The sequence below is a fragment of the Miscanthus floridulus genome, chromosome 10 (assembly GCF_019320115.1).
Source record: "Miscanthus floridulus cultivar M001 chromosome 10, ASM1932011v1, whole genome shotgun sequence".
Taxonomy (NCBI): Eukaryota; Viridiplantae; Streptophyta; class Magnoliopsida; order Poales; family Poaceae; genus Miscanthus; species Miscanthus floridulus.
Genome location: NC_089589.1, coordinates 66055548 through 66069591, shown reverse-complemented (window position 1 = coordinate 66069591; position 14044 = coordinate 66055548). Strand labels below are relative to the sequence as shown.

Below are 14044 nucleotides of genomic sequence, written 5' to 3'. Positions count from 1 at the left end.
TTAACATCAAAGATGCAACAACATGATTTGACACAGAGATATCCTTTGAAATATGTTCTTTCCATATATCACTGTCTTTCACTTTCATCCATTGGTCAAAATTCATGCCCCGCAAAGTGAATCCTAGAGATTGAGCTGCTAAAGCCACACCAGCACACTTCTGAGCAATCTCCTGTCCTATACCTCTCAACTTTTCTTTGTCATCTCTAGCTTCAAAACCACTTCTTTGCTTAATTATATCCCAGCACATATTGTTCGTCAAGGGTAATATCTTGTATGGTTGAAGGTTTGTACATATTCTCTCTGCAACACTCTTACTTCGTGTTGTTACTAAAACAATTATATTGCTACCATCATGATATAGCATATCCTTCAAGTCCATCAACAGGAACTGATTATCCTCCCAAAGGTCATCTAAAACAATCATAATCTTCTTACTAGGAAGTAGCTTTGTGAGGGAACTATGTACCACATGTCTTTCATTAGCCTGATTCTATTTTTCAGATAGTTGTGAAATAATAGACTCATGAATTTTATTCAAGTCAAATCTTTGTGACACATGGACCCATGCTTTAGAGTAACATTTGAACTTTGGATCATTATGAATCAATCTTGCAAAAGTTGTCTTGCCAATGCCTCCAATTCCATGTATGGGAAGAATGGAATCTTTTTTGATGAGCTCTCAAGTAAAGAAGTTATTATTTTCCCTTTTTCTTCTTCCCTCCCCACTATGAGTTCTTCTACTACATCTGTTGATGTTTCTCGTGCATCAATAAGTTCTAGCTTAGTGCAACTTGGGCTTGACAATAGATCAGTATTCTTGTGTTGAACTGTGATATCCTTTGATTCCTTACTCATCTCTATACTGTAATTCTGCACTGTCATTTCAGAAAAACTTATCTTGCATCCTTTCTCGGCAAGCTGCAAAATTTCAATTAGTTTGAAGTTAGAGGAACAGGAATCAAATCTCGGTAAGTAGTGTTAAACTAGTATGCAAAGTTTAGCTTTTCTGTCTGTGCACACAAAGTAAGTGATAAACCAATTTCCATATAACAGAAACCACTTCGTAAAAGAAATAATGCAGTGGATTGTTTTTTTCTCTCAACATGCAGAAGAGCTTCATCTTTAACGCGTTGTTGATAGTTCAAATTTACAAAATAAATCATTTTATGTTAGTATAGTTTTTCCTCCAAATAATTTAGTATCTAAAAATTTGTAGCTTTCAGTTGTAGAGAAAAGATAACGTACACAAATAGTTGAGCTTTATCCCTATCCATCAATGTGGTTCAAACAATGAATATCAGTTTTAAAAGCTCGAGAAACTGTATTGGGCTGTTGGATCAAGGACCGATCAACACTTTTTGAGAAGAAATTCTAAATATCCTAGCTGAACATAACAAAGTGAACTGATTACATGATTTCACATATAGTACAACGATGTCCCAGTATATGCCTTCTCAGTGATCTTCACTATGTCAGGCCTTTTCTGACTTTCTTTGTCCAAACAGTTCAATGCTATCTGAGTGCATGTCTCAACTTGGCGGCAGTATTCTTCAAGCAGGGAATCACTACTACTGCAAGTTTCCTGCAACTTGTTCCTCCAGATCTCTCGGACCTGATAAATCGAAGGGGTCAAGCAGGTAGATACTATTTCATTGTAAATATGACGTATAATTATATTAAAAATGGTCCTATATTAAGATGGTCCTATATTAAGATGTATCATTTCTTACTTGATCAATATACTCAGACGAAGATATGTCAGAACTTTCAGGGTAGCTCAAAGGCCCTGACAGTATCCTTATCATTACAGCACCCAAGCTGAATATGTCAAACTTTCCTGAAATTTCACCTCTGTCGATGTATTCTGGTGGCTGGTAACCACTGCATTGTGTCACATGCAATGAATTTGTAATGCATATAGTTTGTTGGGTTATAAAAGGGATAAGTTTAGTAGAGGTATTCGACTTACAGCGTTCCATAAGGATTGTCGGTGGTCCGTATTATGTCTTGACCAAAGATCCTGGACAGACCCAAATCCGCAATCTTTGGAACCATATCCGTATCTAGCAATATGTTGTCAGGTTTGAGGTCAAAATGGTAAATAGGTTCTGCTAGATCCTTGTGCATATACTTTAGGCCCTCACAAATCCCCTTGATTATTTTGAACCGCATGTGCCAGTCAAGCTTAAGTTCACAAAACTCATCTATAGTAGTAAACAAAAAAAATTATTAATCAAATGCAATATAGAAGACAATATTCTTTGTAGGCATACTGAAAATGGAGCAGCTGTACCAGAAAGATGGTTTTGTAGACTCCCATTGTGCAAGTATTCAAAGCAGAGCGCCGCATGTATCTCATCAACAAAAACCTTACTTCCATCTAACATGATAAAAGGTTTTTTCTTTGTTTCATAACAATAGCCAAGAACCTTTACAATGTTTTGATGGCTCAGCTTCGTGAGGGTATCAAACTCATTTCGAAACTGCTTGTTGCCTAGGTCGGCAAGACAAGGCTTCAACTTCTTCACAGCAACATCATGTCCATCTTTAGTGACTCCCTGCCAAATATATGTTGTCAGTATTTAGTATAACTTGGCCCCTTATATTTGGTACAGCACTACAGCAGGAAATATAGGGGTTGGGTTTGTTTTGTTTGTTGTTACCACGTCCTGAGAATATGGTTGCTGTCCACATTGACATAGTTATACCATATCATTTCGAAACACTACACATTTTTTGTTGGCCAGACATATTACTGTAGTTAGCATAAATTGAGCATGCCCGACTCTTACTCTGTAAACAACTCCGAATGATCCTTGGCCAAGTATGCGCTCCTCTGAGAAGTCATCAGTAATTTCCCTTATGAATTGAAATGGTAGATCCTCTGGCACCGACACCATTTATGCCCTGTAATTTCTGTTAGTACAAAGTCATGAGTCATGACCCCTGGGTGAGAAGATTGAAACGTATTATTTGTGCTAGTACAAAGACCACCTTACTTATGAATCACAGATTTAAGGACGAAAACATGAAAGCAAAGGCTCACCAACAATGATATATCGCCATGAACTGATGCGTCCGATCCAGGGGATGCTAGAAGAGAGAGATGTGAACTGGGCAACTACTAGCTATTAATGCATAAATTAAAGAGAGGCAAGTAATGCATAAATTCCCTCTCGGGATTATTTAGTAAAAATACCAATAAATCGGACAGGAATATATAGTCCAAGAGGTACGAGAAACACTGCAAGCTTTGAGAAGGCTTCCTAGCTTGTGCCGTCGAACGTACAAAATCTGATTTGAAAAATGGACCACGATGAAATGATATTGATCCATGTTGGCCTCGGTTAACAAACGGTTGTGCGAGGAGAGTAGACACAAGCTTTATGTGACGTGGCTATAAGTATAAGCTGATGTTAAGGGAAGCACATATTACATACGTATCGTATCGTATGGCTGGAAGAAGGATCGGGTCCTCCGGCCGGAGAGTGGAGACGACGCGCGCCGCTTGCTTGCTCCTTGCTCCTTGCTCCTTGCTCCTGTATGGGTATGCCTGTGTGCTCCGGAAGGGGGTGGAAAGGTGAACTAGAGACCGGCTAGCCCCAACAAGCATGGTAACATGCATCTAGGATAAAAGTATTTGTTGTATGTACGAGGGAGAGCACATGGCACCCACCACCATGTGGTCTACCGCGTGCGACGACCAGTGGTCTCCTTGTCTGACCCACATGGATATGATCGAGTATCATAATGTATATGGCACCGTGTTCCTCGCCTCTTTATACTATTTTGTTTCTGCTTGCAAGCACCGAGGACGTCCTCATTCTGCTTATTATTGATGCTTGGCCGATGAGGACCTGCTTGTCTGCCAACAGTACCGTGGCTCTAAATAAACTGAGAGCGTGCTGTCTAAAAGTTACTAGTTGCTGGGTTGTGGCTCAAAGGATCAGTAAAGTGACGTTTATATACAAATATATGATGAGGCAGGAATGTAAGAACTGTGTGTGTTTGTAACATGCATTTTTGTGATGCTTTTTTACTATTGTTTTGCATCAGTGGAGTTGTTTTCATACATACGGATGTTCTGGTAGAGGACTGCTTGTTTTATCTTCATTAGCATATTGTACAAAAGCAACCGTAGATTAACATTTTTTATTTATAGTTGGACAAGGCTTGCCATGCCTTGATTGGCATATATTATATAGAAGAGCAAGCATAGACCAGCATTTTGTATTGCTAGCTGGCCTGGATTATAGTTCAATGGCCGGTGTGGTTAATATATTATAGTACAAGACTTGTTTAAGTCGAGTATTCTATGGGTGCAGTACTTATTTTACACCGGTAGTTGTTGCTCTCGGTAGCTACACACCATGCATCTGTTGGCTGCTTAGAAATTTAGTTCGTCATCGGAGGAGCTGGTACTAATGGAATCCAAGGTACGCCTGCTTCACGATTCTGTAAAGAGAATTAGTAAGTTTAGAGTCTAACATATAAAGTGAGTGAGATAAATGTTGGGCAAATTTTGCTAGCGGATACCATTCTTTGCTTGAAATTGCAGGTGAGCACCGCTAGTACTATTACAAGCGGTGTATTTAGCTCGTGGACACCGCACGCAATAGAATATGATTTCCGGTTGTCTGCGAGAGAGAAAGATGTTCGGCCTGCACTTTTTGCCCCTGCTTCAGCCAGAGCCAAGGCACATATGGTTGGATCGCACCAGCTAGCACCAGTACACAAATGCTTTTTACAAACCGTCAAAAATGATCTTCCTAGTCAGTTAGCAAAACCGATACTGTCAGTGATCGTAAAAATAAGCTATTTTCAGAGACTCTTTTAAAATTGTCCCTACAAATTGATTTTTAGGGAGACAATCGTTCTTAAGAATTGATTATCAAAGTTGATGACTTAAGTCAACCGTCCTTAAAAATAATTTTTGGATTTTTTAAAAAACATTTAGAAGTTGTAAAAATATGAAAAAAATAATGTGGCCAGAAGACCGAAGGATCAACCACAACTAATTAATTTCACTATTCTAACAGAGTGCAGCCGCTAGGATTCAAACCAGTGACATCTCGCCTCACGCGTTCAGCCCCACTACCACCATACCACACAGTCACTTCTGATTGCTTATATGTTGTTATCTATTTGTACTAATATATACCAATGTTTTTCTAAACGGTAAACTGTCTTTACGCGGTCGTCTTCGTTTAGCGTTTAGGCTGTTTACACGGTATTTAAATGAAGTTAAACGGTCTAAACGGTTTTGTACTTAAAAAAATACATATAATTATATATGTGCATGTAAAAAATCAAGTATTCTAGCATTTATACATATTTATCCGAGTAAAAATCAATTTTTTTGGTATGTATATATATTTATGCGTGTGAAAAGAACCAAATATAGATATTTATGCATGTAACCTATCAAGTGTACACATTTATAAATATAATAAACTTAAGTATAAAAATTTATCCATACAAAACTGAACAAGATTTACCTCGTGTTCGCCTAAACAGCCGTTTAAACAGCTGTTTAGCCCGTTTAATGATGTTTATCTCCGTTCCATTTAGGTCGTTTAGACCGTTTTTTCCCGTTTTTGACCGTTTAAACGGTCAACCGTTTAATTTTCGTTTACCTCCTAAACAAAATAGTTTACCACCGTTTACCGTTTACTGGCCGTTTACCGTTTAGGCGAACACTGATATATACGAATCTTGTAATCAATATTTTGACTTGTAAACAATCTTAATGGGAAAATTTTCTACTATAAAGTTTTAGATCATGTTGAGCACTACAATTTTGATATATAACATGTCTCCATCCAAGGTCATCTGAAAAATTTTAAAATTTAAAATTCAAAATCTAAGAACTTAATTCATACATTTGGAATCCTAAATGATCTCAAACAAAAAAATTATCAACTACAAAGTTTTAGATATCATCGGGATCTACAATTTTGATATAAATTTTGTCTTCATTTGACTTCATTGGAAAAATATGTGAATTTATTTATGCTGTAGCTATTTCTAAAGATGGTTGACTGAGTCAACCACCCTTGAAAATCGATTTTTAGGGACAACGAACTTAACAAAACCGCCCTTAGAAATCACCCACTTTTAGGTACGGTTGACATAAGCAACCATCCATGAAAATTTTATTTTCAGGGGCGGTTCTTTTAAGCCGACCGCCCCGAAAATAGGTATATTTTCAGTGACGGTTTACTTAATAGAACTGCCCCCTAAAAATTGATTTTCAACAATGATTCATTAGCTATAGTGCTCCTGCGAAGGTTACGAGCGGTTTCCTATGTCGTCCATCGCTACTAGAAATGAGAGCCGTCTGTAAAAATGATTTCTGTACTATTGTAACTACAGTACCAGATCAACATATACTTGGCACCAGTGGCTTCTTCTTCCTCGCGTTCATCAGTGGAGCTGCAGTCCTCTCTCTTCTCCTACCTTGGAACCCTAGGATTCGTGTAGGATGGCAACGAGCTCCCAATCGGGTGTGGCCTCAGGCCCTCATGCACTAGGAGCATACCGGGATGTGCAAGGCTTCTTGCCCTTAGCGTATTGCGACAAGTGCGGGACACGGCAGATAGGGAAGAGTTTCTACAAGTGCCAAATGCTTGAGCATGTAAGTGGTTCTTGTTGTATCAGTGCATATCTTTGGCTGTGTTGGACATGTGATCTGGTTTGAGTTCGATTTGTGGATCTGTTGCCTTTCTTTTGCAGACTTCAATGGCATGTCCATTCTACATGTTTGAAGGGCACTATGTCGAGTTCTTGGTCCAGCAAGGTTTGCTGCCGACTTGCTTCTCAAGCCGTGGAATCCGTCCTCATGTGCCTATGACAAATGTGTCTTTGAACGAGGCCATGAAAGATGCAACAGAGCACTTGGTGGAAGTAGTGAAGGGAGTTGAACGAAGCATTACCAGCCTGGACAATGCAGTCACATCTCTGATGGATGCTGAGAATGACACCGCTGACAGGATGCAAGATCTGGGCAAGAAAGTTGATAGGCTAGGTATCGCGGGGTCGAAACCGCGGCAATCATTGTTGTTCATCGGGTGTCATTGAGTGTGAGGTCTCCGGTGGCTCGGTTGGACTCAAGACCACAAAGAACACACAGAGGACACAGAGATTTATCCTGTTTCAGGCTATCGGGGCCCTACGTCTAGCAGTTTGATACCCTTGTATTCAAGAGCACCCAAATCGGGGGGTTACAACAGAGTTTAAGAGAGATTTGGTAGGGGATCGCTTGGTGCTGATCCTAGGCTCGTCGGTGGTGAGGTCTCTTCCTCGCCGGAGAGGAAGAAGACGATGGAAACAGGGAGGAGCTCTCGGTACTCCTCTCGAGGTGGCTCTGCTCTCAGTGCAGAGCTCGAGTTGTTAGTTGTGAGGATTTGAATGATCTGTTTGGAATCGTCCTGGTTTCGTCCTCCTCCCTATGTAGGATCCGACCTCCCCTTATATATCGAGGTAGGTCGGGTCTATGGTAGTTTGGGGAGTTTAGTGTATTGTTTACGTGCGCCGGAGTCAAGGAGGGTGTTGCAGCGGCTCGGATGGACCTTGGTGTTGTTATGGAGCTGGAGAAGCCCTAGGCGTCGTCCGACTGCTCTGTTTTGACGCTCTGACCGTCAGGCTTTGTCGGCCTGGACTGGCCTCCACTAGGTGCAACTTCCGGAGGCTTCCTTGGTGGCGAAGGCGTCCGGCTTGAGGTGCTGACGAGCAGGCCTAGGACGAGCAGGCCTGGGAGCACAAAGGAAGGGGAGCGGAAAACCGAAACCCTGGAGGAGAGAACGACAAGAAGTTGAAGCAAGCAACCATTCCCCTCCATGCACATAGGACCTCGTGCCGGCCAAGCACCATGGATCTAGAATACGTAGATGGAAAGGGAAAGATTGAAACCCTCTCCACACGAGACTTCTGTGCAGGCCATCATCAGCCGGCATGGTAACATTAGAAACAAAAACAAGTAAAAAAATATTCTAGAGGATCTCATTGTAGCACCAACAAGTGGTCCCTAAAAACAAAATCTAGAGGATCTAGGATAAGAACACACGTGGCAGGAGAATAAGGCGAGGCAGCGAATGAATGCATTGGTTGAGGGTTTTTGACGAAGCAAACACCAGGAGGAAGGTTCAGCGACGAACCCTCAATCTACCATCGTACAGTCACACACAAGCGCTGTATTTTTGACCAGGCAAAGACAAGGAAGATTCTAGTCATGAAGTGCTAAACCATCGATGCATCATTATAAATCTAGGAGAGTTTTCGATGATGTGGCCATGCTAGTCTCCTCGAGCGTGCCGAGGTTCTCTTGAAGGTAAATTGTTTCCATTGTATGAGAACTTACACTACTACATTTAAATCTATCATGAGCGGTTCGTGAAGCTCATTACAAACACTTTTTGGTCTTAGCAGTGAGTTGTCGTTGGTGATGACATTCTCACCATAGTCGGTTTTGCAATTGGGGGTGATAATAGCTTATCACAGTCGGTTCGTATTACCAGTCGACGGTGATTTGAATTTTCAAAAATCCCAAAAACGGGCCAAAATAATTTGTGTCAATCCTGGGAAGCCCCCCACTAGCTCCAGCTTCATGGTACCGGGAAGCTGCTCCAGCTCTAGCTCCACGCGATTTTTTCACGCACTACACGGTGCTGGAATTCGAACCTGACACCTTTGTTCTCGCACGTAGCTCCTCTAACCACTCTCCTCTAGCCACTCTACCCCTAAGTCTCTTCTGTCTGTATAGCATATTCATTCGCCTAGTATTCACTTTGCAGGATTTAAAATGAATATTTAGGATCCTAAACGGCTTCAGACGAAAAAGTCATAAACTACAAATTTCTTGTTCTAATCGAGATCTACAACTTTGATTTTGGTTGTTTCGCCATCGGAGGTCGTTTGACAAATTTAAATTTCAAAACGTGAAAACATCTGCCAGACTTTCGGGACCTCAAATGATTTCAAATGAAAAACTTAGGAACTACAAAGTTGTTGTTCACATCGAGATCTACAACTTTGGTTTTGGTCGATTTTCCATCCGTGGTTGTTTGGAAAAAATGGTTTTTTAAAATCTTAAAACTTTAGATACAAATTTGAGACAATAAATGATTTCTAATGAAATAGTTGTCAACTATAAAGTTGTATATCTCATCGAGATGTACAACTTTGATTTTGGTTGTTTTTCCATCTAGATCTTTTGTACAATTCGAAAAATTGAATTTCAAAATTTGAGCGCTTCAAACAGAATTCTGGGACCGTAAATGGTTTCAAATGAAAAAGTCATCAACTACAAAGTTATCGATCTCATCGAGATCTGCAACTTTGATATAAAGTTTGTTTTGATCCGACTTTATTTGAAAAAGTTATGAATTTTATTATGCTGTAGCATAGTTATCAACGCCATATCAAACAAACTAGCGGTGAAAAATGTCTTCACCGCATGTTCATATGGTGAGGTGGCAGTGATGAGGAGCACATCATCACCGCCGGTTGGTGGTGCAAACCAGGTGTGATGATGGGCTATCACCGTCAGTTGGAAAGACGAAGCGGTGGTGATAGTTATCAACCTAGACGTCCTTACGAACCGGTGGTGATACTCTCATCACCAACGGTTCGTTGCTGATAACTATCACCAACAATTTTAGTGATACCGACGGTGATAGAGGCATTGGTGGTAGGTCAATTTATAGTAGTGGTACCCATGCTTGCCTCTATATATCCTTCAAAAAAATTAAAAAGCACAACATTGCTCCATCGATGTGCACACCACAATCATCAAGTCCACTATGAGGTCTCGTTCTTGGCCCACCCACTCCACGTGGATGTCACCCATGTTGTGTAAGACCCTCGGTGTTACACCGCAAACCATTTACGGAAACACTTCATGAGCATCATATTTATGTGGTAATGCATGTGATGAAATGTGTAGATGAAGCATTGTAACTGAAACGACAAATAGAAATGCAAGATGAAAAGTTCCTTTGCGATTCGTATAATTATCAAGTAGGGTTGTAAAGCAATTTTTATTGAACAAAAATGCTAGAGAACATGTATGTGACACTCAAGTGAGGTTTGAAATATGAACTTTGTAGATGACAATGAAATACTTGGTATTGAAAAATAATATTGCTAAGTAGTAGTTTCAATAGCTTAGAAATGCAATTTGAAATAGAATTCAACTTAACACTTAGAAAATTTCTAAGCTTGTGGACAGCTAGACATTGCCTTGTTTAGCAATTTATTTTGCAAGATTGGGTTACGAGGTGGTGCTGTGTTTTAGCTTGGTTTAGTAGTCCAATACACCACCTTGAGTATAGTGAAGATGGTTTGGGTGTAGGGTCAACTGTTTAGTCATTTTGGGTGCTTTAAAATCCGTGCACAACATGTTTTCGAGCTGCTTTTCCGGCTAGACGTGATCACCATGCCTCGACGTCTTGGCGCTTGGTGCGTGCCGCCCTCGTGGCCGCGCACTGGCCGGTCGAAGCTGCCCGCGGCTTGGCTGCTCTAGCTGCACCGCTTGCCGCACCGCACTGGCCGCCTTAGGCTGCTGTCGCGCGGAGTCGCGGCTGCCCGACTCATCACGCCGCGCTGCCCCACCGCCTACTACCGTTGCTGTGCGATGCTGCTGCCCTCCGTGCCCGTGCCACGACAACGCCGCTGCCGCTGCCATCGCATCGCCATGGTGCGCGCCTACCCACTGAGCTGCGCTGCGCCGCTGGCCCGCCTGGATGATGCGCGAACGAGGCCGTACCACCGTCGCCATGCGATTTATGGCACTACGGCGCGCGGGCCACGCTGGTCTCGAGCATGTGCCGTCGGCTAGCGCCTGGCCATGAGCCGTTCCGGTTGCACCGGCCGCATCATGCCAAGGCGCACATGCCATCTACTGACCGCGTCCCCACCGTCTCCCGTTCTCTCGCTTCTCCCCTGTCCGCCTCTCCGCGCCGACCGCCTCTGATTTCCGCCGTCGAGTTGCGGCCACGGTGAGCCAGAGAGCTTGCACCTCTCATCATTCCCTCATACCTACGTCTCCGCCTTTATGTTCTCTTGCCAACCGCCCCCTCCCCGTTTGGATTGCGGCATAGCCGAGCTCTAATTTTGGAGCTTTGCTTCTGCCACCGTACCATTAAGACTCGACCCGCCCGCACCATGGCCAGACCCCTCCTGAACGTCTTGGGTGAATTGGCTGCACCACTAGCCCCGCCTAGGACCCCTCCTTGTCTTGCGCACCTAAGCCGCACCTCTACCATTACCTCCTCGCCGCTGGCACGGCCGTGTCGTTGTGGTTCACCATCGAGCTCGCCGCGCGCACGTGGCCAGGTTCGCTCGGGGCATCTCCGGCCGAGCCGGCACCTCGGTTAGGTCACTGGTGAGTCACCATTGCTCACCCGCTATCCCTACTGCCTTGTTAATACTGTGGCTCACTAGAACGCCGTCGCCTTGGCCATAGGGTGTCTATCGCCGTGGAGAGGTCCTCTTGCGGCGTCTCAGCTCATGCAACCAGCATCCATCGCTTCGCGTCAACCCCTAGGTGAGTGTCGGCATCGTAGATAGGTCAGCGTGGGTCCTGTGTGGCTGGGCAAGCACCAGTGCCATCGCTCGCTGTGTCGACATGCGCGGGGATGGTCGAGGACCATGCCGTTGTAAAGGAGGGAGCATGTTGCATAGCTGCTCTCTCTAGGAATAGTAACATAGACTGCGGGTTAGTTTGTCCAGAGTGTAGGGGCGCTTTTGCAAATGTGCCACGCGCGCATGGGCTCCCCGTCGTGGGCTGGCTCACGTGGGCCGCCGCGCGCTTGCGCGTGCGCACGCTGCATGGGCCGTGCCTCGCGTGGGCCGCGTTGGGCCGGATTCAGTTATCTTTTTCGTGGAAAATAGAAATAGCTTGTCATTTTTATTTTTGAGCTGATGTTTGGTAATTAATTTAAAATAATGTAGATAACCAAAAATTGTAAAACTAATTTTGTTAGGTTCCTAAAAATATTGTCTACTGTTAGTATAGTTAGTTCATACATATCAGTGTGGTTGCTAAGGAGCATTAAAATAGTTGAGATGCTTAGTATTGTTTCGATTAATAATTGTAGGAATTTTTGTGGTAGATTGGTGTTAGCAAAAACCCTGAAAGTTTTATAGTAGCTTCATTGTATTATTATGTGCTCTCTGTAATTTTTTGTAGCCCTAGAATAGGCTAAGCACTAGGATAGTTAGATACTCCTTGTTGTAATATAAGTTAAATCGCTAATAAGAATAAAACTACATTTTAGTTACTAAGTTAATACTTGTTAGATGAATCCATACCTGTTTTCGTGGAAATGATAGGTAGTTAGTATCTTAGCTATTAGAGCTAGCTTAGTAGCTTAGTAGATGTATTCTTAGTTTAAGAGCTGTTGTTGCTAAAATACTAAGTGTTGCATCATCATTGCATGCATGTAGAGAACGCGTTGGTGGAGTTCAAGACCGTCGGAGAGCAGGAGTACGAGGAGGTGATCGAGGAGTACGAGGAGGAGGTCTTCATATAGGAGGAAGCCTCGGAGCCACTGACGACTAACATAGCGGACAACCCGCCTACCCAAGGCAAGCCCTGGTGCATAACCCTTATTTTGAATAATCATTCTATATATATGAGATGTGCATTTACGTTACAGGAGTTATATTGGAACTACATGCGTAGATACTTTTACCTATGAGTCCTACTAGTATAGGTCGAGTAGCAGCTATGCTTAGGATCTTCGGTAGCGTAAGTAACGGCCTGCCGTTACTCACAATAGGTGATTATTATTATCACTCTCTTAATAAAATGGTGAAAAAGGAAAATGGAGACTGGGCAGGGATACGGTATGGGTATTGGTGGGTGTAAGAGGTTGTGTCCCGCGACCAACGGGGCATGGCTTGGTTACACTGTTTCCCTCTCCGTGTCGGTTAAGGACCGTCCGTTGTTATGGATGGTAGTGAAAGCTCTAGTTTGGTTTTGGTGAATTGATGAAACTCTAAGTGCTAACTTAGTTTATCAAGTGATCATGAGATAGGTAGCACATTCCAAGTGGTGAAGCAAGTGAAGATCATGACATGATGATGGTGATGCCATGGTGATGATCACGTGCTTGGACTTGAAAAGAAGAAAGAGAAAAATAAAAGGCTCAAGGCAAAGGTATAAATGGTAGGAGCCTTTTTGTTTTGGTGATCGAGACACTTAGTGAGTGTGATCACATTTAGGATCGATAGACGTACTATTAAGAGGGGTGAAACTCATATCGGAATGCGGTTATCAAAGTGCCACTAGATGCTCTAACTCATTGCATATGCATTTAGGATCTAGTGGAGTGCTAACACCCTTGAGAATGTTTGTGAAAATATGCTAACACATGTGCACAAGGTGATCCACATGGTGGTTGGCACATTTGAGCAAGGGTTAGGAACTTCACCGGCGGACAGTCCGACGGTGCCACCGGTGCCCTATATAGAAAAAACGGAGGTCACTGTAAGTGACCGGACGCTGGCCTTGGTGGGACCGGCACGTCCGGTCAGTAGAAGCTACAAAGACTCTGGCGTCGGTCTCTGATTGGACGCTGGAGGGGTGCATCCGGTCCTGCTGACACGACAGTGCATAGGGGAGACGCCGTGTGATCGGATGCTGGGTGTGTCTGGTCGAGCATGACCGGACGAGTCCGGTCGTGATTTCTCGCTTCTATATGCTTACTGGAAACGACCGGACGCTGAGGTCCAGCGTCCGGTCACTTCGCAACAACGCGTCCGGTCATCACTTAACTATTGGGATCGAGCGCTCAGTATTTGAAGAGAGGTGATATGTGGCGGCATCGCGCGACCGGACGCTGAGGTCCAGCGTCCGGTCAATTTGACCGGTGCGTCCGGTCGGCTCGTGTTCAGTACAATGAGGAGCCCAACGGCTGTATTTCGTGGGGGTTTCTATTTAAGCCCCATGGCTGGCTCAAGCTCACCCTCTTAGCCATTTGCATTGACATAGCAACCTTGTGAGCTTAGCCAAAGCCCTCCCACTCATCTCCATCAT

General features: G+C 43.4%; 1 protein-coding gene across 4 annotated transcripts; it reads right to left on the bottom strand.

Annotated features, from left to right (window-relative positions):
* Positions 1-408: 408 nt before the first annotated feature.
* On the bottom strand, positions 409-3578 carry LOC136484819 (putative cysteine-rich receptor-like protein kinase 12). Of its 4 annotated transcripts, XM_066481774.1 has the most exons (8): positions 3444-3578; positions 3050-3297; positions 2796-2919; positions 2297-2561; positions 1973-2207; positions 1734-1884; positions 1415-1615; positions 409-921 (listed from the first exon to the last, which is right to left on the bottom strand). In XM_066481774.1, the coding sequence occupies exons 3-7, from the start codon at positions 2901-2903 to the stop codon at positions 1421-1423; spliced, it is 954 nt and encodes a 317-aa protein (XP_066337871.1). In that variant the 5' UTR covers positions 2904-2919; positions 3050-3297; positions 3444-3578; the 3' UTR covers positions 409-921; positions 1415-1420. The 4 variants fall into 4 exon arrangements, with proteins under 4 accessions (XP_066337871.1, XP_066337873.1, XP_066337872.1 ...); XM_066481776.1 differs by lacking the exon at positions 3050-3297; XM_066481775.1 differs by having other exon boundaries at positions 2796-2949; positions 3050-3448.
* Between the last annotated feature and the right edge of the window lie 10466 nt (positions 3579-14044).